Source organism: Strix aluco, chromosome 5, assembly GCF_031877795.1.
Source record: "Strix aluco isolate bStrAlu1 chromosome 5, bStrAlu1.hap1, whole genome shotgun sequence".
Taxonomy (NCBI): domain Eukaryota; kingdom Metazoa; phylum Chordata; class Aves; order Strigiformes; family Strigidae; genus Strix; species Strix aluco.
In genome coordinates, this window is record NC_133935.1 from 46309014 (window position 1) to 46332709 (window position 23696).

Sequence of the window (23696 nt, forward strand, 5' to 3'; positions counted from 1 at the left end):
ATTGCTGCTGTTTCTACTGATCCAGCCTCCATTGTGTAGAGTGCTGAGATGGACGTAAAGTTAGGAAGGTACTTAACCTTTTCAGCTGGTGTTCTAGGGAAGGAGGTTCCAGTACTAATACTCATCTGTCATCCAAGAACTGACTAAAAACATCCGTCAGCCCATTTTCAGCCATCCAAAATCAGATGTCAGAATTCCCATCTTAGTGATTTGTAACATTATCTTGTACGATAGAACCACTGTATCTTGGCTTCTCTCTTTAAAACTGATGTAAAACCATTTGGCCATGTACTTTTAAAATTTAAAAATGGCAGAATATGAAGAAATCGATGAAAATTAAGCCTGAATGTGCAGTCATATTTGCATTTTTTCTTAATGTCAAGATGTTTCAGAATTTATACTGGATAGGTATTATAATAATGCTGTTCTCATTGAATAGATCAACCAGAGGCTTTTATATTGATTACTCTTTGCTTTATCATTTTGTTTTGAAGCAGAAGACAATACCAGAAAATCTGCCGTCCCCAACAGCCAAATATAAACTGAAGTATCGTCAGTATGAAGCAGATCTGAGGGAAGAATATAAGCAGTATTCTCAGAGAATTGCAGAAAAGAAAAAAGACCACCTCCAGTGTCCAGAAGCTTCCATAAAGGTAGCTGGGCAAAGAAGTAATTGCATTTTTAAATAGCAAATGTACGTTGGTGTTTCATTATAGTGTTTGGAGAGGTTTGCATGTGTGTGCAACTAATTTCTTCCATTTTTAATTGTAAAATAAAAACAGGTAATTTCAGCATGTAATGTTGAGTAGGGAATAAAATATAGGAAGCTTGTTTCAGTTGTTCCAGAGCAAGAAACTGAGGTTCTCTGAGAATCTGAGTATGCTTATTCTATTAAATTATGACTGTATATAGGATTTAAAAAAGGAGAAGTGAAAGATGTAATCTGTACCTCAGAGAACTATTAACACTGAAAATGGAAAGGAATATGGGGTTAAAATAATGAAATATATTCTCTGTACTTCTTGCTTTGACGCTGTATAAGATCCAGTACAGTTGGACTGCAAAATGTATTAATTCTGCCAGTTTTCTTTTATGTTTTAAAATTAAAAGTAAGATGCAAACAAGGGAAGATCAGTGGAGAGAAACTGGAAAACAAAGGGGTGAAAAAAGCCAACTTTCTTCTTGTTCCGAAAGATAGAGTGGAGAAGGGTGGTTGCACAGAGCAAGATACATCATTGTAGGTTTAAGGAAACAGGAAACAAAAGTAAGCAACATCTGTGAGGACTGGTCAAATGCTAGACTCTGCTGATGGGGTAGATGTCCACTTAATGAAAAGTTAAGTATGCAGATGTAGAGGGAACATACTGTGCTCATTGCTTTTCGGAGAAAAGGTTTGTGATGAATAACAATGAATTTACTGATTTTACTTGCTTGGTGTTCAGTTGAATGAAAAGGGAAGGTCTTACATAAGACAAAAATTATGTTCACATGTTGTTGTTATTGTTGTACACATATTGATGATAGTTTTAAAGGGGCTTTCCCCTCTTAAATCACGCTTTTAGTGTTCAGATAAAACTTGGAGAACCTGCAAGTATTTGTAAGTAAACATTATGTGAGTAAAAGAGTTGAGTGAAAAAAACAATTCTGTTACTTTGTTTAGTATTATGTTTGGTGGCAGTTAAGATTGTCGGTTCTGGGAATTTGTTGCAGTATTACTTTTTTTTTTTTAATGATTCCACACTTACATACTAGTCTGACACTCTGCTGTCATCTGTTTTACCAAGGAGTGACTCCTTTATATGCTGTACTGCAGGCCCATCAAAAGGGTATTTGCAGGAGCAGCCAAATTAATCTGAAACTGAAGAAGTAGATGGCAAGTGTATAATGGGAGAGAAAAAGCAGGACTGGCCTATTCTGGTGATTTTGGATTCTAGAAAGATACTTGCTAAGCACTAGAAACCATGTGTGTCAGTTCCTATGACAGATTTTAATATAATGTTTAGTAGAATAATTTTCTGTGTTAGATATTATCACTACCTGATTAAAAAATCAGAACCTCTTTAGAATTCAAGATACTTTATCAAGATATTTTATCTGGTTAGTGGAACTGGTAATAACTTTTATTCTCTGAAGAGAAACTGCTCCTAGAGGTGCATAGCTAACAAAACCGACTCTTTTGATTTCTTTCCCATTTTCCCTCTTTCTTGACTTCTGTAAACACGGTCTCCTTTGTCAGTTTTCTTCATATCCTCCATGTAGGAGATATTTCTGTAACTCTCTCGGACTTATTTACAAGTCTGTTAGACCCAGTTCAGCAGTATGTTTGGGCTTTTCCCTGTCTAGACTGTATTTAACTTCTTTTCTGGTCAAAAAGCAACATCTCTGCAATGGTGAACTTTGAGCGAATACATAATGGAAAATCCACTGCTTTCTCTTGGCTGTTCTTGAGTGAAACAGAAAAAGGATGAGCTCTTGTCTTCTTCAGAGAGATACTAACAGTCTACCTTCTCTGACTTGCTGATTTTTCACAAACCTTGTAGGAACACAGTATTTTTGAGATTTTTTTTTTTATTATTATTTCAATATGGTTGAAAGCTGGTAAGTATTCAAAAGATACAAGGAAAGACTAGAGAGCAAGATCTGTAAGTTCACTTTCTGTAGAAAGCTAGGCTTAAATTCTTTTTCTAATTAGCATGAAGTGGAAGAAGTAGACACTTTAAAAAAAAAGTACTTTTAAATATATTGTTGAGGAAAATGTGTTGTGTGGGGGTTTTTTGTTTGCTTTTCTTACAATTAATTACATTTGATTTATGAAAAGCATGTATTTTTCTGGAGGGTACACAGCTTGAAGATGGCCATCATGATGATCTTACAGCTCTTGATGAGAAAGCTCTTCTGCAACAATGCTACAGAAGCAAGCCCTATAATATGTGGCACAGTATAAGGAAATCAGAAGCTGTAAGTATTTTGGGTGGTATTATGCTGTTAACGGTCTAGACTTGTAGAATGACTTCCCAGATGTTCAACAGAAGTTAGGCCTTTGGTGATTTGGTCCTAGTATGTAATTGCACCCATTGAAATCATGGGAGTTTAAACATTTGTTTCAATGGGACCTGAACTGAGCAATCCAGTGGGCATTTTTTTTTAGTCTTATATGCAATGCTTGTATTTTGTGTAGTAATGTATGTAAATGAGAATGCAAATTATGAATAACAAATACAAATATATACATACAAGTAAGATAAACTGAGTAAGCTGAGTGAACCTGAGTATACTGTTACACTTGCTCTGGACTGTAGCTTGTACCTGAGCCTGTATTCCATGATCCATGGATTCCATGAGCTCTTACTCTGACTTGTTTCTAGAGTAAACAGTCTGTTTTCCCTCATTAACTCCTGAAATGGAGTATGTGATGAGAACTGGCTCTCTAAGCTGTTTGGGCTCTGCTGCTGGTACTCGACTGGGTCAGCCACAGCTTTGACTCAGTCTTAAAGCTCCAAGGATGGAGCTTCTACAGCATCTCTCTAATTCCTCTTACCCATACCAAGCCTCCCAAGGCTCAGTGTGTAACCTCCGCCTCCTGTTATTCTGTTGGCTACTGTCAAAAAAGTTTGGTTCTGTCTTCTTTTTAACTTTCCTTTGGTTGTAGGATGTTTTCAGAATGCCTCATAGCTGCTGCTTTTGCAAACTAAACAAACCCAAGCTCCCTTAGCCTCTCCTTTCAGTTGCTTTAGCTCTGATCCTGTCAGATCCTTTTCAGGTTCCTCTTGTCCCTATTGACCTTGGGAAGGAGGGAGCCCTGAAAACAAGTACGGCGTCACTGGCATGTGTAGAGGGGAATTAAAACTTTTCTTCTATGGATGTACCCAATATGTTTCTTTAATTTCTTACATAGATGCAATTTTTACTCTTCTTAGGACTGAGCAATAGGAGGCTTGCCCATCTAAAGCTAAGCCTTGAATTTAGGTTTATTTACAGTGATGAAAAACCTTGAGGTTTGATATTGCATGACTCAGTATTTGCATATACAGAGTGATGGCTTTCATAACTGAAGGTATTGTTGAACAGTTAGCATTCAAACTTTCTCATGGAATAGTAAGCCATGAGAAATTTTATGAGATTGTAAAAGTATATAATAATTTTAATTTATTTTGTTTGCTCATCATTATGCACTGAATTTTGTATCATTGCAAACATTTATTTGATTTCTAGCCTTGTCAAAGTGAACATGGATGTTGCACTACTGAGCTCACTATTTATTTTCATGATAAGAAAATCTTCTCAGAAAGTACTTTTATGAAGAACTTGAAGAACCTCCTGTTCATTGTTTTTAGAATAAATTTTAAAATCTGTACTATAGGGTGAAGGTAATGGAAAAAAGTTTTGAAGTGTCATTAGAGTAACTACTTCATGCTAAAGCAAATAAGCTGAAAACACTGAGAAAGAGAGCAGTGCCGAACCACAAAATAATAGGTACACTGCAGCTGGCAAGCTTTAAAAGGAAGCCAGCAGGTGTCTGAGCAAGATGTTACTGGGACTTTTAGAAGCCCGTTTGTTATTGATTAGCACTCACAGTTGTACAGGCTGGCTGTCTTTTTCTAGAGCATCTCTAGGGTTCTCTTGGGTTCAAGCTTGGGTTCAATGAATCAGGTAGGAATAATGGAAAAAATTGGAAGTAGTAACTGCATACATATTAATTCAATTGGGTATATTTTACCTCAGTTGTTGACATTTGATTTTAAGGTGCTTTAAAAATTTGCTTAAGAATACACAATGTTAAAATACCATTTTACTGTAATCATTACCAAAAAATCTAATGTTAAAGTAGAATTTCTCTTAATTTTTCTGTAGTTTGGGATGAAAGTTCCCTTATTCAAGACAGATTATAGTACATGTCTGATTGCCAGTCGACACTATATATAATAAAATCAGGGTTTTTTGGAAGAAGGTTGGTTTCCTCTGAATAATCATATTTTGTGAACAAGATTTACTACTTTTTAACCAGTGAGAGCTGCTGCAAGTTCAGTGTTTGCCTCAGCAATTTTGTAAATCCATAGTAGAGCTTTTGTCGAAGAGCTGAATGGGATGATGTTCCATGGAAGAGTACATTTAGTGACCTAGTTTTCAACTGAAATTCAAGGTGTAAGGTTTCTTTTTTAAAAATCGTGTTCTTTTCAGCATGCTAGCTGGTTTGGCTCTATAAGCCGGAGTCCATGGAATATGTTGTTTTTTAACAAACACTGCTCTGTATTACCACTGTGTCCTTCTTTACATAATGCTTTTTAATATATCTGTTGTGACAGTTAATGGGCAAAGATTCAGTAACTGAAGTAAAGCACCTGTAATTCTGATAGGTGCAAAAACGAAATATAAAAGCAAACTAAAAAGACCCCATCTCCTACAATTCAGAAATCTTTTAAGGCTTAAAATCAGTTCAGAATAAACACCAGCTGGTCTAGTGTTACATTATTTATTTGGGGTTTTTTGTTTTGGTTTGTTGGGTTTTTTTTCTGGCTAGTGCCAATCAGTATTTACTTGAAGGTTGTGAGTTATACGCATACATGTCTGTGGAATTATCCCTTATAGTTACCCTTTACAGTTACCTGGTGTCTGGGAACAAACTTTTGGTTCTTCTTCAGCCATGGGAAGGCTTGATCTATCTAGAATTTGGTTTGCACACAACAATTGTGTGGGAAAAAATAAACAATCAGAAAAATATCTTAATTCTTCAGTTTCAGAATACCTACAGAGTTGTCAAAGAGGTTGCATAAAACCCCTCAGAAACAATAATCTCTCTTTTCTCTTATAGAAAAGTTATTTTTTGGGGAAAAAAGGCAAATTTAAGTACAGTGAAAAAGTTCAGAAATCTGGAAGATAAAACAGAGATGCTGGGGCCTAGTTGTTGCCAGTGACCTCCATGCTGTCCTGGGCCATCCTCTTGTGCTTTGGTTTCTCTTTTTATGAAACAAATGGTAATCAATGCCTGAGCATTTTACAGTGAATGGCACAAGGTTATGGTTCAGTGTTACTCTAAGAAAAATAATAATAAGATCATGTTAAATCCCCTTCCGCCTTGTGATGATGTTTCCTGAAAGGTTTTTCATATTGCCCTGTGTCAGCAGAAAATTATTGTGGCACGGAGCAAATAAAAATTGTGTGTTGAGACTAAGTCTTAAAAGAACTTTTTTGACTAAATATTGCTGGAGGTAAAATTTCATTCTCTAAGTTGGAATCTGTGTCAACCATGAAACCTGGAATAGTGCGAGTTTCTTCAGGCTCTCTTGTACTTACAGAATTTATTGAAAACAATACAGAGATAAGGATGCTGTCTGTCAACAGAAATATTAAAATTCTCATATTTATTGACAACTAATATGCGCAGACAGTTTGATTATGTAGCAGAGAATATTATTTATCTATTTGTTATGCAAATAGAACTCTGTTCAGAAAGATGGAAAAAATTAATTGTGACATTGGTAGGATTGTGACCTCTGAATGCTATCTTAAAGGGTAATTTATTATTTAAAGTGTCTGGTGTTATGTATTTCATTTGCTCTGAGTCAGTTCTTCATTGCAGGAGGATGTTGCTGCAGAGAGGAGAAAACAGGCTATAGTAGAACAAGTGATGGTGGATCAATTATCTAGGTAAGTGAATTTATAATGTGAAATTTCAGTTTTCCCTACAGAAGAATCTAGATCCGTGAGTGTGTGGGTTTTCTTGCCTAGGAGGTGTTTTGATCATCTCGTTCCAAGTCTTATGCAGTCTTATGTAGTGTAATTATTTGCAAGAATTCTTTAAATGAAAAGTCTTTGTAATTTAACTTAAAAGATCAGTTTAAAGTTCTATGTGTAAGTTCATTTTTTTCTGAGAATAATTTTTAATTTTATACTTGAACCTAATTTAAGGGCTTTACAATAGCACTAGTTGTCAGAAGTAACCTTCTTGCACCTCAGCAAAACATGAATGCCTGCTTCACTTGTGCTTACACTTCTTCAGTATTTATTGTCTTTTCTGAGAATTTTAGCTTTATTAATATTCCTTTATTAATATTGACACAACACCCCTCAGGAGTAAAGGAATATTATACCAGTGTTGGGCAGGTAGGAAAAAAAGGCACAATGATGAATCAAGCTGATCAAGGTTGTACAGGAAGGCTCTCTTAGCTTCACTGCTATCCCTTTAGCTCTGAGAAAGCATTGCTTCTGTGTAGAAAGATTCCTGTATATGTTGGGGGGGAGTAACATACAGGTAAAGATCAGATCAGTATAGTAGAAACATCTTTCCTTACTATTTTTCCCATAAACTTGTTCTCATTTTTAAGCATGCTTTAATAAGTCAGGGCTTTATTCAAGTTGTTTGGTTATGGCAATATAGGATGGTGCAAGTAGGTTAATATAGTTTCATGTTACCTTACACTTGCTAAAAATTATCTGTGAGTAGTCCACAGAATGTTATATTCTGTGCTTAGTTTACAGCCTCTGTAGTCATCTGTACTGATACTATAGCCCATTGGATCTTAAGACTTTGAGGTTGAAATGTTATTGCACTTCACCATTTTATTTTTCTTTGTTTCTGTTCCAGCTGCAGTTTAAATGACCTATATTGTTTAAAAGTCTGTTAATGCTTTTATGTTACTTAAAAGCTGAGATATCAAGAAAGTTGCATGAACGAAACAAGATTGTCATGAAGCACAATGTTAAATTCCAAGTGTTATTGTGGCAGGATTAAAAATACGGAAGTGTTCAGTGCAGAAATCCCCAGTTTTTAAAGAAATGCTTGTCCCATGTCATATCTCTGCAAAGATGTAGGTAAAGCAGATGATTACAGAAATTATCTTAAAAATGTGCTGGTCCTATTGAAGTGTTTCAATCCTACTGATGTTGGATTAAACATACACGTTTGTGCATCTTGGATCATGGATGTCCATTCTGTGCTTAACCTCCTTCAGCTGCTTTGCCTTATTTTTTCCATGTATTCCTTCTCCTGCTCTGAACTCTTCTGTTGACAATGTCAAAACAACATTCAGTAGTGCTGCAGCTGCATCAGGATGAACTTTTAATTTAAAAAATCTCTCTGTTTATGTTCCAAATATAACTGTGCTAGTACTGCCAAACAAATTGTTATCAGAGAGCAGGATGCTAATCGGGGAAGATTAGTTCAGAGCTGTTGCATGAAAAATATCTATTAAAGGAAACACAAAGGTGTTTTGATTTTGTTTTGATTTTTTTTTTTCTTAGTAGAGCCAATCTTGCAGTTAAATCAGTGTAACTGATGTGTGCAAAGATAGATCTGCATAGAGAACAAGTTTATAAAACCGTATTAGCAGGGCAAAATTATTTTTTCCTTCTGATTATGAACCATTTCAATAACATAAAAAGAATCTAACGAGTTTTTAAAGGGTCTCTTCTTTTGTTTACTTGTTAAACTGATGCTACAGAGAATATCAAAATGTTTGGAAGCCAGTTCATCCATTTCTTGTCTGCTTGATGGGACTTTGAGATCTATGGGATGTGTAGTCAGTGCTTTGGGAGCGGAAGTGCCAATGTTTTTGTTGGATGATGTCGCTGGCCAGTACCAGTAGCTGTTGTCACTGATTTTGGAGGGAGCCATGGATAAAGAAAATCAATGATGGAATTTTTACAGAAATACTAGAAATGAGGAAAAAAAACGCTCTTTGTAATCCTGAGATTTATTTTATATATACGTATATAAAATATATTTAAAATAATACATATATACATGTAAAGTTACTACATAGTAGTACACTACCAGAATATTACTGTATATATTTGATTTTTGAGAAATAGAGTTCAGAATTTGTAAAAACAAACACAGAAGTAAGATCACAAATTTATGCAAGCTTAATGGATAACTCCAAGATTTTATTGCTGTGTTATTCTTGGGTGTTTTCTTTCTTGAGTAAGACCATGTAAGATCTGAAATTCAAACTGACTAATAGTCACAGGGCTTCTCCCTTCTCTTTCTGGTCAGAGCTGTTTTAAGTGACCCAGAGCAATCCACACGTGCTGATGTTTACAAGGAAGTTCATGGACTTCTGGGACTTGGGACGGCACCAATGCATTTTAGAAAAAGAACGCTACATGAAACAAAGTGAGTTTTCTCTAGCAGTCATTTTTTTTTTTAGAAATAAATTTGCTGATGTATTTTTTATTATTTTGGTGTATGCGAAGTCTGTTTGCCTTTCCAGATGTTTTATTTCTGGCTTGGATCCACCAGCTTCATGTGAAGCCCTTTTTGGAGCCTTCCCATGCTTATAATTGCCTAGTGGGACTCTTTTTGTGTGGATTCTCTGTGTATAATGATTGATTCATAGAATTTATAAAACCTGGGAGAACATTCTTGAGCTTATATTGATTTTTTTCATCACAGGGTTTTACTAGCCTTTTCTGAGCTGTTGAATGCTTGCTATCTTGTCACATCCTGTTAGAGATTCCTATCCTGAGGTGCATAAAATTGCATAAATATGCATCCGTAAATGCTAATGTAGATCTTCACAATATAATCGTACTTTTCTTTTATGTTTTGATTTCTGCTGCAGTAATTAACCATATTGGCATTTAAGTGTCATTCCTGGCCTGTAAGCATTGAAATAGTAACTCCAATGGCTTAAGAAAACCAGAAAACATTGTGATCCATAAAATTAAATGAATCTGCGGGTCCGAGTTTTGTTCTGTTAATCTTTCTCAACCTGCAGGCAAACATCTCTGCTTTGCACATTTTAACATACTGCTCTAAAGTCCTTCCAACAAATGTCATCTTTGCATTCTTCAAAAAAGAAAGGCAACAGAACCAGTCTCAGTCTCTTCCACCCATCACATGGACAAATTTCCATTTCTGCAACTAGTAATATGGCCAATATATAATATCTAGGTGGGTAAAGAAGCCTCAACCTGGGTATTTTTGCAAGAAAACACATTGATTGTTTGTATGGTGAGTGGTAGAAGTTTAACTCTTGATATAAGTGTATGTAAACAAAATATCCCATTCATATCTATGCCTTCTGTGAATGTACTCTCATGTGATATAATTACAGAACACCTTCAACATTACAACTCTGAGTTCTATCTAATTCAGCTATGAGGGATCATCTCCTCAGCCAGTTGCCAAGGATACCGTACTTCACATTTTTTGCTGTTTTGAAACAGTTGATTTTTATGTAACATTTCTTTGTGAGCATATAGGTATCATTAAGATGCTGCATTATTTTCGCAGAATAAGGACCAAATCAGGATTAACTGAAAGCATGCTCTCTAACAAGCTACGATTTGATAGTAGGATTATATCGAGGTAATCACAAATTTTCTGAAGCTTTTAAATTCTAAGAATTTAGGAATGATGACTTTTACCCTCTTAAAATAATTAATTGCACTGTACCTTTCTGTCCCCTATGTTTAGAAAAAAAGTAAGTGCTGTGTGGGTGTATATATATATGCATACTTGTATAATAAAAATTTTTACATGGCTGATGGATAGTGGCTTTACAGTCCCGTTGTACAGTGTTAATATCCATAAGCAACGTTATGTAACCATCATACCCATAGCTCTGTGCAGGACAGTTACCACAGGGGCTGTGTAAAATGGTGCTCTTAACCATTGCACCTCAGCTGATAAAAAATTATTTTAGTCTTATCTTAGTATGTGGCAACCACTGTGGATGGAAAGGACGGCTTTGTGTCTTGTTTGTAGCTCCTTACATATTAAACTTGCAGGTTTAGGGAGTTTTTGAAACTGTTCTGAATTGAGTAGCAGTGGCATAAACATATTCTTCAGCTCTGAAAGTGGAGCTTTTCTGAAGCAGTGAGCTGTATACTTGTTAGACATAGCTGAGAATTCAGCCACATGGCTTCATATACCATAATGAATGCAGTAGTCCTGGTGTAAGTAATCCTTTAGTTAATGAGTGAAAATTACATTGTTACACTAAAACATGGAGCCTTGAAAGGTGTTATGGAAAAAGGAATATTGCATTAAAATAGGTGTCCAAATCAAGAAGTTGAATTGCATGGTGGTTTAGAGAAGATAGTCAGATACCTCTTTCAAAGAAGAAGATTGTACAATATGCAACATTGGAAATAAAATGCGTATTCCAAAATAAATGTTATTTATGTTTGGGTTAAATTGGATTTATATAGATGCAAAAACATAAAGGTGTTTTTCAATTTTCCTTCTAGAAATGGTCATGATGCTTGTAGAGAGTTGATTGGATTTTTTTTTGCATGTGACAGATCCCTTACTGTGTATGAATTCCGACAGTTTGGAAAAAATAGGTAGGATAAATTACCTTTTAAAAAGGTTTTAGAAAATATCTTCCACTGTATCTAAGATGCTTAAATAAATGTAATTGTTTTACTAGTGGTTTTGAATTATTTCACAGAACAAATGCCTTGCCTTTCATTCAGAAAGGAGTTTATCAACATCAACGTGGACAAAGGAAGGGAAAAGTTTATGATCTTAGTGACTTCTACATTGTAAGTATTCTTCTGCTGAATGTAAGGCAATTTTGTTGGTGATTTGGAAGTAATATTTAGATATTCGAGTTGAAAATTGTGACCAAGCTTTCAGGGAAGACCAAAGGTCTTTTCCTTCGTTTTCGAATTAAAGATTTTCAGGAGTCTGGATCATTTTGCTGTCCCACGTTATGGATTCCATTTTTGGTTTTAAGATTAAGCTGTAGTTTGCAATTTACCCGCTAGAGGGAAGAAGACTGCAGACAGTGCAGACATTTTTGTAGGCAAAATGAACAATTCGGGAAAGAGAGTCCTGAAGATGAAATAGACCAAAGTACTTGTTAAAAATTAATAGTCTTTGCAGGGTCTGCAGGCATTTTTGACAAGAGGCAATGGACTAAATATTTTTTTTAAACATGAGGAATTTGCAGGTTGTTTTTAATCTAAAGTTTAAAAACAACGGTAAACTTCATCTACCAGCTGATCTGATGACTGACTACAAATCATATTGCATTTTCTGTACTGCTGTAGTTCTGTACTGGATTAAGTGTTCCTGGTTTATAAATGTTTGAGCCATTTTTCAAGTACAGAGTGTTTTCACTGAGTTCTCCACATCCTCCTGCAAATCTTGAGTTTAGAGCAAAAAGCATGTTTGAATGAAGTATTGAAAGTAAAATAAGACAACATTAGTTTTTAGAGTATTTTGTCTATTCATCTGCCTAATCCTGTTTACATGTGGCTATGATATAAGAGTTTCCAAGATGAAATAGATTACTTCCTTTATGGTATGGAGGTTGAAGCTATTTTGTAGAGGGATTTTTTAAATTTTACTGTCATGTATCTTTGCAACCTGTAGATGGAAATACGTTCTTAATAAAGATGCATCTTAAAGCCATCCAGAAAATATACTGCTACAGAGTTCAGTAGCTCTTTGGAATGACATCATATCTGTGAATCCCCATAGCTGCATACTGGGTTTCTGGACTGACATTAAGATATACAAATCTGTCACAAAGTCCAAATGGTTGAGACAACGCACAATAACAGTGTCTGTCTCCTTCGTAGTTTATGAGTTTTGGAGGCTTTATAACCCAAGCCTTTTTTTGATTTTTCTCAGCATTCTTTGCTTTTAGTTTGCTGCTTTTCTTTCTCTCCCCTTCCCTGTTCTCCCAAACCAAAAAGCATCTTTAACTTTGCAGAATATGGGAGGTATGTCCTCTGTCCCCAATTTAGAGAGAAGGGGAATTTGTAATAATCAGAAGAGACTATACTGGGTAATAGAACTCTATGTTAATAGTAAGATTTTTATTCTATATTTATTAGTGAAATCTAGCAATCTAGCAACGAATAACTTTATAGTTATACTGCAGGAATGATTTGAACTTTGGGAAGGCTACTTTTTATTTATTTGTTTATCTCAAGTATGACTTTAGGTTAGTGAAGATAACTGTGGAGGGTTTCTCTAGTCTGAGAGAACTTTGCTCTCATGGAATCAATGTGGCACCTTCTGTGACTCTCTTCTGTGGTCCAGTGAGTTTTGGATCCTGTAAGGATGAAGAGAAAAGAAAAATTGAAAAGTAGAGCCTGGCTGAGGGAACAACAATCTGTAGTCTCATGCTCAGCTGTAGATTAGACAATAGTAGGCCCTCTTACCAGGCAAACCTCTGCATAGAGGATAATCTGTCATCTTGGAGCCTGCAGATGTTTTTATTTAGTACCAGAAAGGCTCTGTTAAGAAGGTTAACTGACCTTAGCTACACCTTTTCATCATTTCATACCAAGGCCTTTAACAATCACTTGAAAGTCTTGCAGAATGTATTTTACAAAATACACAACCTATTTGTAAATCATTGTATGCTTTACCAACAGGGAGCAAACCTAACTTTCCGAAGTGTTGATCATAACCTTCCAGAAAGTGTTAAGCAGAACCCAGTTCTCACCCTTCGTGTGATAAGTATTGATGAGGCAGCTATGGATTTCCTAAAGTAAGTGCAGCAGTTTTTCAAATTACCTTTCTTTGCTTAAGCAAAAAAGATTTTTTTAGTAAGAGCTTCTAACATCTTACTATTTAGTATTCTTCTGTATTTAGGCTGTTGTTAGGATAAATTAGTAATGTTAGTGGGTGTTCTGTAATTCAGTAACTTTCTAGAATGATAAGGAGTAATTTTAAAATAAGAATTAATTAGATTATGAAACTGTATTATTTGCTTTGAAGCCAGATGTTTTTATATAGAAATCATATACTGAAACTTGTGATGAACTAAAACACTACATTTGGGGAAAATGCTTTCTTTTGTGAGCAACATTATTAATACTGAATGTTTCGTGAAGCTTATATTAAAAGCTTGTATCAGTCATGATAATGCAAGTGTTTGAACACAGGCAGGGGAAGGATTGGAAGTTTTTCTCTCCGTTTTTTCTTTTTAATTTTCTTTTTCCTTCCTCTTCCTATCACTTCATTCTTTGTTCTTCCAGATATTGCCACATATTGAAGACTTCAGACACTGGGACAGGATTTCTTCACTTATTCTTTCAAAATAGTTCTTGTTCCATAGTCTGAAAGATGGGAATTTCTTAGAACTTTTTCAGATGGTTAGGTGAATGGTTAATCTTTGAGTATGTGTTATTTTTGAAGGTAATATTTTCATCTTAATATCTGTAAAGAAGTAAACTGTCTAGGGAATGAAGCCTCTTTCTCTGGGGTTTCTGGCTTTTATTGTGAGTATAGTGGTTCTTAGCACAAATAAAATGTTGGTATAAAATTTATCATGCTGCTCTGTTGCCTGAACATGAAAGTTACTTAACAGTGTAGGAAATACAGTCAGAGTTTGATTACTCAAATTTTGGTGAGTGTTAGCCGATAACAGATGTTACAAGGTAGAAATTTTCATCAAATCATGGCATCATAGAAAGGGACCTCAAAAAGGTCTCTAGTCCAATCCCCTGCTCAGAGCAGGGTTTACTACAGCAGGTTGCTCAGGGCTGTATCCAGATGAGTTTTTTAATATCGCCAAGGATGGAGACTCTGCGACCTCTGTGGGCAACCTATTCCAGTGTTCTATCACCCTCACAGTGCAAAAGTGTTTCCTGATGTTCAGAGGGAACCTCATATGTTTCTCCTGGGCTCCACCAAGCAGAGCCTGTCTCAGTCTTCTTTACTCCCTTCTGTCAGGTATTTATACACACTGATAAGATCCCTTGAGCCATCTCTTCTCCCAATTCCAGCTCTCCTGGCCTCTCATATATCAGCTATTTCAATACCTTCTTGACTAGGAACAGCAATAACAGAATGTCAATTAAATACGTTCAGTATCTAAAGACTACTTTTGTTAGCACAACTTAACAGACTATTATTTTGCTTTCTGCAAGTTAGACACATGAAGCTTGCACTCAGTTACTGTAATATTCACTTTAAGGTCCCTTTACACTGAAAGCTTTGCAAAGGAGCCATAGTGAGCTAACAATACATAAACCAGTAAATTCAAATGTAACTGATTACAGAAATACGTGGTTGTATGATGCTTAGTGCTAATTGTTACCTCTCTGCAAGGTTTCCATGAAATAAAACACAATATAGTTTAATTTCAGATAGTTTATATAAGACATTTTACATCTCAGAAGCCTCTGATTCTGGTAAACAGCTTTTTCTTTCATTTGTTTCTAATATTATACCTGTGAAATTTGGAGTTGATCCAATGTTATCTCTGAAGGCTCCAGAAAAAGAGACCTGCTCACTGGGTTGTAATTTTGGATTTTCTGCTACCTGTGGTGAAACAGATTGTTTCTTTTTTATAGTCTCTCTCTGTTCTTTCCATTAGTGACTAAATGTCAGATTGTGAAGTCTGTCTTTTTCTTCTGAATGGGGGTGTTATTGAACTCAGTATTCTCTGGTGCAAAACTCTTGAACCGAGTCCTCTTACCTCCATTACTGTACTCGCAGAGAATCCTGCTCAGGCGCAGTCCAGAAGATCTGTTGCAGGTTTTCAGAAGCAGCTATTCCCTGCTGTCACAAGCCATGAATCTTTTGTTTTACATGTGTTTTAGAGAATACACTGTCCTCTGTAGGTGGTCGTTGACTTTCCAGTTTAGATGGAACTAAACTTTTAGGGACTTCATAATGGGAAGTACCCAAAGTGGAGATGAAAACTCTTAATAGACAGCAGAGATGTAAGTCTTTGGCCTCAGAAAGCAGGAGGAGTACTCCATGGCAAACCACTGGTGAGCAAGCAGCTCAAAGTTGACAGTAGTGCTTTTCCATTTGCCTTCCTATTCTGATTAAAATAATTATAGAACATTTTTTTTTTCTTCCAGTAAGTTCTTTCACAGTATTTTTTTAAATCAACCTTTATAATAATTTCTGATGGGGTCTTCTGGGCAGCCCTTCTCAGAAGGGAACTTGCTAGACAAAACACAAAATGCAACCATAATTCCTAGATTGCAACTAAGATCCAGATTTTGGTCTACACCCTTGCTATTTCTCTTCTAAAGTGAGATTTTTAGCTACTTCATGTTATTTTCCTGTTCACAAATAAATGTAGTTGCTTTAACAAACTCTTCCGGTGGCCTGAGTTGAAGATTAGGACCGTCTTGAAATAAATTTCTGGAGATTTTACACACAGGAGGAATTATTCATGGTTAATGAATTAGTAGAGGAGCTGCTAATGGAATATTGTCAGAAAGGAACTTCTGCATGTCTGCAGCTGTTTAGCAAGGACTTTTGTGTGTGCCGTCTCAAACTCAAGCAGTTGAATACTATGCTTGTAAGGGTAATATAAGAATTAAAGTTCGATCAGTTTTTTACTATAGCTGTTTTGAATTCAGTAATATTACATGTAATTTCACCAATCAACATTAATTTTTATTACTTTAGAGCTTCTATGGAATTCAAGCAAGAGTGTTCCAGGAAGCAAGTGGCTGATGACAGCGAAGTTTTCAAGAAGATTCAAGGTTTGTGTCTACCAGAATCCATTTAATTTTAATTTCTGTATCTCTAGCTCAACACAAAGAACAACAGTGATGTTATAAAGATTTTATTTGTATAAATGAAATTAAATAAAAGTTAGATATTTATCAGAATATTATTAGAATCTGATGCCAGCATAAATCAATCATAAGAATATTTTCTTCTCTCTTTTTCTTTAAATAAATAGTCTGGCTAAAGGTGATCAAGACAGTACAGAATAATTGTGAATGTAATCAATAAAATGTTAATCTCTGTGTCGACATAATCTGTGAAAAAATGCTGAAACATAATGCTGATTCTATGTTAAACTGGCATTAAATTAAAAAAATTATTTGCAATATGTACAATCTAATTTCTTTGGTTAATTTTGTGCTACGCACTCCTTTTGGCCATTATTTCGATACATTGATAAGTTGGGGTTTTTTATAGTCATTAATATTATGGTTATTAAAATATGTGAGTATAATTGAGTAGTATATTCTGGAATATGTAAATAAGTTTTACCAGGTTCTTACCTACAGTCTTTAGGACAAAGGCAGAGCTTTGTGTTTAAAATTGTGGAAGGATGTTTATGCAGTGCAGTGTATTATCTCTAACCTGTGGTCAACAAAAACTGTTGAACTGAACAGATTCCAGCTTGTAGAATCTGCAGTTTACTGTTGTTATCTAAACTTGTTTTCAGTCGGCACTCTTTGGTCACAACTGCTTGGACATTTACTTTTAGAAAACTAGTTGGAATAATAATTAGGAATATTTTAAAATCTTCTAGTTACTCCATTTTTTCCTCTTGCGTAATAGATGCAAACTGATTTCTCAGTTATCTGACTACATCTAAGGTTTGCTGATGTGGTCTGGAAGAAGGTTACATGTGTATACTTCAAGACATCTTTTAACATACGTCTGAGTTTGAACTTCACTGGAAAAAACTCCCTTCTTTCACCTTCCCCCCTATTTTGCTTTATAATTGTAGATACAAGTAATTTGAAGATACAATAGCAGATGACTTCTGTTAACAGAATATGCTGAGAAACTCAGACATCCCTAATGCAAAGCTGCTACCTAAAGATTTTGATAAGACTGTAATTTTTACCATAGAAATAGTTGTCTGCATATCATTTTGGAATGATTTTGCACAATTACTTATATTTGTTCTTGTTTCCACATGTATTTAACATGTTTGTACAATGAAGGAGCAACTCTGTGTCTCATAATGGAATGTTTGTATTACCAGAACAGTGTTCCTAAAATTGCTTTGTATGTTGAATCATGGAATGTAATCAGTTCTAGCAGAAGTAAGCAGTTTTATAATCTGAGCACACAGAGGGCAATAGCCATCTTCCTTTCCTTCTGCGATCTCTTTAGAAGTTTTGTTAGGTGTTGCTGCTGCTTTATATGATTTCTACTCAAAAGTTAAGTAATTGATAGCTTCATTTTGAATTGACATTCTTTCATCAAAGGTAGGGGAGCCTGGATGCATGGATATGTCATTTTAACCAGCAGTATCATAAGTGGCTGTGGTTTTCTTTTATATCAGCTCCACAGCAAGTGGCCAACTTCAGGTAAACATTGTGTCCTTTATTTCTCTAAATCTTCAGGTATACTCAGAGAGTCGCTAAGTAAGAGAGGAGTTCGGGTTATAACAGGCTTAGGAAAGTATTTCCGACAAGTAGACAAGAACAGAAATGGTTTTCTCTCTCAGGCAGCCTTTAAAGAAGCTCTAAAAGTATTTCATTTGGAAGTGCCTGAAGGGGTAAGTCTAGCTGAAACTATAATCATGGGTATTATCTTACTTCAATTTATGGAATCACTTATTTTCTTTGCTTAAATCTGTAGTTTAATACTTGTTTTTTGTCAGGGTTTTTTTTTTTCCTTGTGGTATATTGACATTTCTATTTCAGTTCTATGTGAAATTCTTAAAGGTAAAAAACCAGTAAATTTAAAAACAAGCAATCTTTTTACCTCATGAAGAAACAAGTGGGATTGCAATCAATTTTTTTCTTTTTTGGCCTTTAAAAAAATAATTTAGATTATGCTATTTACTTTTTTGTTTGTTTTATATACTGTGTTTTAAAAATAGCCCACAGCTATCGGAACTGTAAATAATATGAATTATGGTAATTATGCATTATTTTGACAAATCTTTGAATTAGTTTGGATTTGGAAGTTTGGATTTTTTTGTGAGAATAAAACAGTTTCCTATTATAGCAATTGTTTTATTCCAGGATATGGTTAAGAACTTTGGCAAAATATTTTTAAATTGCAGGACTTCGAATCCTTATGGCTTGTTCTTGATGATAGCAAGAGTGACAAGGTTGACTACGGAGAATTTACTCGTGCTGTGTTTGGAGAAATGAATGAATATAGGAAAGCATTTGTAAGAAAAGTAAGTTTTGTTGCAGATATTCTAAGTGTAGATATTTTGCAGTCTAACTTTGAAGTTAGTTATCTGTCATGTTCTGGTTGTTGGTTTTTTTTTTTGTTTGTTTTTCGTACACTGTGCATCTGGTAATGGACTTTTTAGACTTTCAGAACAGTTTATTAAAATAAATGTAAATTAGAGGACTGCATGCTGTTCCATTGTTGAATTAGTTAATTTTAAACTCTAGAATTTAATTCCTTTATTATTTTGAGTTTATGCATATGTGTGCTATTCTTACAGTTCAGTCCAGTGTGTAAAGCATCTGGTACCCTGAAGTTTCCTTATTTTGGCAGATCACTATATCTGTGTGCAGGGTTTTTTTCCTCAGTGTCTGAAGTAGGAGGCAATCATACTTGCCTTCTTTGAGACCTACAATAAGAGTCATTGTATTTGTGAGACTTCCTATATTTGATATGCCATTTGTTATATGTCTATAATGTAATGTGGAGCTGTTTGCAATATGAAACACTGATAACAAAACAGTGTATAGAGTAGTGACTGGATATCACGATCAAGAAAAATGACATATAGTTTCACACTTTTAATCATGGAGGATCTGACTCTCCTAGCCTTATGTATTGAGTGTGTGTATTTGAATAAACTGAAATGAAAATGAAGTTGCTGTTTAGAAGTGCTGTAGAGACTGTGTTGAGTGAGGCCTCTGTTAGAATGATGCAGGAATTGGAGGATGCACAAGGGAAGCAGCTTCTGATTCTAAGGATAAGCTAAAAAGTTTGGAGAGAAGACACATTTTTTTTATTTGATGAGGGGACCACATTTGATTTGAAAGCTGTTGAGATAAAATAATCATGAAACTCCATAATCTAGAATAATTTTCTAGTATCTGGTGCCTTACATAAAATAGGTAAATTGACATAATCCATTGCACAAGATCTAAAAATATGTGCTAGGTAGTTAAGTATATTTGAGCTTTACATCTTTCCACTTTTTTTTTCCTTGTTTGCTTATATGAAATTCTTTTTCCCTTATAGGCTTATATGAAACTAGATTTCAACAAAACTGGGAGTGTGCCTATGGTAGATATCAGAAAATGTTACTGTGCAAAGAAGCATCCTCTAGTATTGGCAGGTAATTCACATGAACAAAAAAAAATTTAAAAAAATCTCTAACTACTGAAGTCATCTTGTTAGCAGAAATACCAGATCCAGAAACTGGTTGCAAATGCAAACTGTCGTCATACTGGCTTAGACTTGAGCTGTTAAGGAGAACTTTTTTTCCTCTTGATGGCCTATAATGTGTGTATCTGGAACATGCATATAAACAGAGTCCATATACACATTTTTAATAGTTGCTTTTTATCAAGTTGCAAATACTGCATATATGCAGAGTAGTTCCTTTCCCAGCCTGTGTAGGACTACATTTAAGTAGTTATTTCTTGGCTTTGGTGTGCAAGTTATCAGTGACACATATGATATTAGTAATTTTCACTTAGGAGGATACTCTCATTTTCATATTCCTGTTTTCCATCAAAGTATGAAAGGTTTCCAACTGACACTGAATGTACTCAGCACTTGAAGTTCCTTCTGAATATATTATTCATTTATTTCTGGGACAGGATTGTCATCCTTTACAGAGGAAATGTTGGTATCTTCGTTATTTTTTCGGGATTCTCAAAAATGTTTAAACTGTGCTGTTGGAAAAATAGGAGCTTAAATATATGTATGTCAGTTTCTAAAATAACATCTCCATGTACCAAACTAGTCATTGTGAAAGTCTCCCTAGTGTCCTGACCCTTTCTCTTTTACCTGTAGAAGAAAGGATGGTTTTTGTATTGCCAGTGATTTTAATGGTAACACATGAAGACACCTGGTGGTACAGGGATGTTACACATGCAGTTTTTTCCTGCTATAATGCTATATTTTTTTCCATTTTTTTTCTCAATGCCCTCTTGAGTATAATCTTTATTAAGTCACTAGAATACACATGTAAATTGCAGAACACTTTCTGAATGCAAACCTACATCTTAAGGTTTTCCTAAAGCTTTGAGCTTGTATTATATTAAACATATGAATTATTACAAATAACTTCTGAATTACCAGAATTTTAGTTTACAAATGCATTATTCGTTTTTTTGCAGTCACTTGAAGGAAAAAATCTTCCTGATCTCATAATTCATTGAAATTGACTGCGGTCTTATATTTCTGTTGATATTTAATGCTATCATGTGCTATTAAAGTAAGATGATTTCTGCAACTTGTATTAAGAGAGCCAGTGACTTAACTCTGAAGTCAGAATATTGAATTTGTTCAAGAAAAAAATATTTGCAAGCTAAAATTTGAAAGTTTCTTGCCTGAAGTATACTAAATGCTATATATATGCAATTGTTCTTGAAAATGTATTTAATGGAAAAATATACTTTCACAGGCAAAGCTACGGAAGAAGAAATTAAATCGTCATTTCTAGAAACTTTAGGAGAGTCCTGCAGCAACCCCAATGAAGTGTCCTATTCTGAGTTTGAAGATTACTATGAAGGATTAAGTATTGGAATCATGGATGACGATGATTTTGTTAATATCTTAAGGAACCCTTGGGGAATTTAGAATGGAAGACGACAAAAATGAAGAAGAGACATTTTCTAAACAAGGAGTGAGCTAAATAAGGGAGGCTTTAGTCTTGATGTGCAGTACTTCATAATTAGTGTCTTAAACTGATTTCAGGGACTGAAAATTTTAGATGCTTTCTGAATAATACATGGCAAATTTCTTAGAGTGTTTGTTGAGTTATGCTAACCACTTTTTTAATATAAATGCTGTTCATTCCTTTTCATTGGAAATAATAAAGGCTGTTCCCCATACCAAAACGCATCGTTTACTGGATATTAGAATAAAGTGGCCTATTCTAAAATAAGAGGGAATTTGAATATTAAAATGCATGAAAGGATATATGCAAGAGAAAATTTAGTTTTATGATGCATTGTGAAAAGCTTTAGATTTGGCTGTATAAATATCAATGGTACCTTTGCAGAGTTTTCTTCTTATAAAAGTAATATGTTTATTCTTATAACATTCTTTGTCTCATTTCTTGTTTCTAATGGTGGTACTTAGCTTGAAAGAGAGCAGGTCATCCTTTTCTAGTTTTGAGGATGTTTGCAGTACTGAAAGTGCAGAAGTGTTCACACGAATTAGCCCTTTGGCCATCTTGACTGATCTTATTTTTTCATCTTGGTCAGGTATCCGAAGCTGAGCATTGAATCCCAAAGGTTTTAATAAGCACATGGATATTTTGTAATGCACTTCTTCCTTTCCTATATTTTGCTAAGTGGCTTTCAAAACAAATAATTTATATTTCAAATATCTGGTTTCTTTAATTTCTATTGCTGTGATTTTTTTTTTCTTTTTAAACTAAAGCGTGGCAATGATATCCTTTGTCAAACTGATATGTAGCATTTCTGAAGTGCTAAGGCTTGGACAACAGGCCCAAGCCAGAGTTGACCTATAGATGAATCCTGTATATTTTGTAACTGGTAACCATTGTGCTAGTAGGTATTGTACTAGGTTATAACAAACCACCTATGCTGATGAAAAAAGTGCTAAAATTTTGAAGTATTGAAGCCTGAACAACAGGCCCCGAGCCAAAGCTGCTAACTTAGGATGTAGTCATTAGTGAAATATGTATGCTCATTAATGAAAGATGTAGCTTAGATATCATATACTCATTACTGATGATGAATGTAATGAAAACATGTCTATCCTGAGTGTATCTTTCTTCTTCTTTGCGTAGAGGCAAGTTAACAAAGCCATGAAGTCAGCTGTCCGGCCTTGGGACCAGATGTGTGGCCTTGTTCTATAAAGAACATAAATAAATTAGATAAGCAGGGAAACTCCCTTAGCTTCTTCCTTGAGCCCTGGCCAGGCTCTGGGGGGGAATCTAATGTGAGATTGAAACCAGATGTTCTGCTGAAAACAAAGGTGCCAGCTATTCTGGCTTGCTGATTTTTAGTATATAAGGCTGGACCCGCTCACAGTGACTTTGGATGCCTCACCTACGGGTGGACGCACCGCGTAGGATTTCCCACTTGCCGGGACAGGCTCTCCAAATCCTCGCTGTAACCGGGGCTCCCCAGCGACTGCGGATCTGGATGATGGTAACGTATGCAAGTGGTGAAGTATCTTTCTTAATCACTGTTCACTCTCTCAGGTAGTAATGATTTGATGCATTACCCTGTATTTTCCTATTTGTTTAAGTGCACTATTCTGTCTTTTCTTACTGTATGTTTTCTATATTACTCTGTTACATTATTTAGTTATTTCTAGTAAAATACGCCTGCTCTTTTCACCCTGGTGTCTGAGTTTAATTGGTATCCCTAATCAGCAAAAAAATTTCCTATCTACTCTGAAAATATAAAACAGGTGTAAAAAAACCCCCAAAACAACCACCACTGTCACAGCAATTAAACCATGAATTAACATATCCTTTGCTACTTCAAATATTTAGCCAGATATGCTTTTCAATTTAATACATCTTGTTAATTCTGTAAAATTCTTTGTGTTAAGAATTAAAAAATGTATTATTATTTATATATTGAGAGAGAGATAGCCTTTGGTTTCAATATATCTGTTACCAAAATTAACTGTATATTGAAGTGCATTTCTTAAGCCTATGCAATTAGAATATATTCATTTCCTCTGTGCTTGTCTGCCTGGTTTTGAATTTATAGTCTGTGGTTAACAGAACCTTCCTCTGAGACAGAATTTGTGTTTCATAGGAATTTAAGGGCAGTGCTGAAATGAATGCTGAAATGAGGGACTTCGTCCCTCTGTGGCTGACTGATTTATTCTAGATACAGCACTTTCTTGTTCTAATAGCCTGTGCATTGTTATGTTT

General features: G+C 35.0%; 1 protein-coding gene and 1 non-coding gene across 8 annotated transcripts in view; both read left to right on the plus strand.

The window, feature by feature from the left end:
* The window catches only part of CAPS2 (calcyphosine 2), a 30446-nt gene extending 7804 nt beyond the window's left edge, over nucleotides 1–22642 (plus strand). For 4 of the 7 annotated variants that reach the window (XM_074827212.1, XM_074827214.1, XM_074827213.1 and 1 more), the window contains 13 exons: nucleotides 495–653; nucleotides 2836–2958; nucleotides 6578–6645; nucleotides 8993–9112; nucleotides 10235–10309; nucleotides 11194–11289; nucleotides 11397–11490; nucleotides 13339–13454; nucleotides 16340–16416; nucleotides 18028–18182; nucleotides 18696–18815; nucleotides 19844–19940; nucleotides 21237–22642. In XM_074827212.1, the coding sequence (XP_074683313.1) occupies nucleotides 495–653; nucleotides 2836–2958; nucleotides 6578–6645; nucleotides 8993–9112; nucleotides 10235–10309; nucleotides 11194–11289; nucleotides 11397–11490; nucleotides 13339–13454; nucleotides 16340–16416; nucleotides 18028–18182; nucleotides 18696–18815; nucleotides 19844–19940; nucleotides 21237–21412 (1476 nt within the window). In that variant the 3' untranslated portion in view covers nucleotides 21413–22642. The remainder of the gene's footprint in view (nucleotides 1–494; nucleotides 654–2835; nucleotides 2959–6577; nucleotides 6646–8992; nucleotides 9113–10234; nucleotides 10310–11193; nucleotides 11290–11396; nucleotides 11491–13338; nucleotides 13455–16339; nucleotides 16417–18027; nucleotides 18183–18695; nucleotides 18816–19843; nucleotides 19941–21236) is intronic. The other 3 variants (XM_074827215.1, XM_074827216.1, XM_074827217.1) reach the window with 3 other exon arrangements.
* On the plus strand, nucleotides 8622–8692 carry LOC141924893 (small nucleolar RNA SNORD36). The gene has a single exon (XR_012623694.1). It is a non-coding gene; the product is annotated as a small nucleolar RNA SNORD36 (small nucleolar RNA).
* Nucleotides 22643–23696: the final 1054 nt, after the last annotated feature.